Source organism: Bison bison, unplaced genomic scaffold, assembly GCF_000754665.1.
Source record: "Bison bison bison isolate TAMUID 2011002044 unplaced genomic scaffold, Bison_UMD1.0 scf7180017858459, whole genome shotgun sequence".
In the NCBI taxonomy this organism is placed as follows: Eukaryota; Metazoa; Chordata; class Mammalia; order Artiodactyla; family Bovidae; genus Bison; species Bison bison.
Window position 1 is genome coordinate 9,106 of NW_011489031.1, and position 1,957 is coordinate 11,062.

The window sequence follows — 1,957 nt, forward strand, 5'->3', positions numbered from 1 at the left end:
GGAGCACCTACACCGGGGTCTTCTCGCTGCTGGGCTTCTACCTGCCGCTGGCCGTGCTGGTCTTCTGCTCTCTGCAGGTGGTGACCGCCCTGACCCAGAGGCCCGAGGCTAACCCGGGCCAGGCGGAAGCCACGCAGAAAGCCTCTCGCATGGTCCTGGCGAACCTGGGCGTCTTCGTGGTCTGCTTCCTGCCCTTCCACATGGTGCTGACCATGCGCGTGGCCCTGGGCCTGCAGACCTGCGCCATTAAGGTGGCCATGCAGATCACGAGCAGACTCTCAGACGCCAACTGCTGCCTAGACACCATCTGCTACTACTTCATGGCCAAGGAGTTCCAGGAGGCGTCTGTGTCAACCACATCCCCCAGAGCCAAGGCCCACAAGAGCAAGGACAGTGTGACCATGACCCTGACCTAGGAGGTGAGCCATGGGCTCCCCTCCCAGGGGGAACAGTGACCAGAGACAAGGAGCCCCACGATCTGTCCTGAACTCGCTGTGGGCCGTGGGCTGTGGACACTCTCAGGAGGCTCAACTCAGCAGGACAACCTGGGCATGGAGCCTGGGGAGGCAACACCCCCACCCCCGGGGCAGAAGAGGGACAGGATGGGCACAGGAGGAATGGGGCCTGAGCAGGGCCAAGCCCAGGGACCCTGCTGTGTCCAGAGCCTGGCACACCTGGGGCACTGGGACGGGGGTGTCTGCCGGGTGCCTGAGGCTCTGATGGCCAGTCTTCTGCTACTGCCCCACAGGGGCCAGAATAAAGGGCTCCGCTGGGGCTCTGTGCCACCCACGGCCGCGTAGTGGGAGGTGGAGCGCCTGGGGCGTCTCCCAGGTGGCTTTCTAGGGCTTTCCACTTGGGGGCTCTCCACGGGCCCTGCCAGCTGCTTCCCACCCTGGCCCACTCCCCATCATCTCGGGGGCTGCCGCCAGGGAGGGCTGGTCCTCAGCTGCCTTGTCGGTCCCAGGCCTGGCCCAGGCCTGAGTGTGAGCAGCTGGTCCTGAGCTCCAAGTTCAGGTGTAGGGAGAGGTGGGGAGACAGTTAACTTCTGTGTCAGCAGGTGACACGGCATCTACAAGGGCCAGAAGTGGAGGCGTCCCAGGAGCCATCTAAGGCCTCAGCCTGGGTGTTAGGAGCTGCTGTAGACAGAGACAGTCTCTGGGACAGAGAAAAAGTGAGAGATGGGAGAGAAGGAGAGACAGATGGGGAGAAAGCAAGAGAGAACGGGGGTGAGAGCGCAGGGGTGGGTAGTGTGGAAGGAAGAAAGGGGGGACAGTGACGGGGACAGGACGAGAGTGAGGAAGACGGTTAGCAGAGTGAGACAGAAGGAGCCTCCAGGGAACGAGGAGAGAGCACGAGGGCAGAGCCGGGAGGAGGGGCAGAGAGACTGACAGACAGACAGGTGATGGCTCAGCCTGCTCTCCCCCAGGCCCAGGTCCCTCCTGCTCTCCTGCCACCCGGGAACCCCAAGGGCCAGCCTGGGACCCCTTCTGGCCCTTTAGAGGGTCCTCGAGAGCGGGCGGAGATCAGGGGTTCTCGAGGAAGGACCAGGACCAGCTCTTCCAGCCAGAGGAGTTTGGGGCCCCACACCCAGGGCTACAGGAGGAGTACCTTCCAGGAGTCATGTGGTCCGGGGCCGATGGGGTAATAGGGTGGAGGGGTGGACCAGCAAAGGTCCTGAGCTGATCTGATGAAGCCTTGGGTGGAGAGGCTCAGAAAAGGCCGCCAAAGACCCCCTGCCTGGCAGGGTGCCACTGCTCCAGGGCTGGGGCCCCTATCCCACTGGGCAGAGGAGGTGGTAGGTCCACAGTCTGGAGGGGCCCTTGGTGGAACCCCTGAGGTGAGGGGAGGAGGCACCCTGACCCAAGTTGTGAGAGAGCCCCAGGCTGGCACCTGAAATTGGGAGGGGAGAGAAAGATGGAGATGGGGAGGGGAGAGGAGGATGGAGGTGGGGAGGGGA

General features: G+C 63.6%; 1 protein-coding gene across 1 annotated transcript in view; it reads left to right on the forward strand.

The window, feature by feature from the left end:
* GPR35 (G protein-coupled receptor 35) overlaps positions 1–788 on the forward strand; it is a 4,937-nt gene extending 4,149 nt beyond the window's left edge. Inside the window, exon 3 of the mRNA XM_010863484.1 lies at positions 5–788. Within this exon, the coding sequence (XP_010861786.1) occupies positions 5–416 (412 nt within the window). The 3' untranslated portion in view covers positions 417–788. The remainder of the gene's footprint in view (positions 1–4) is intronic.
* Positions 789–1,957: the final 1,169 nt, after the last annotated feature.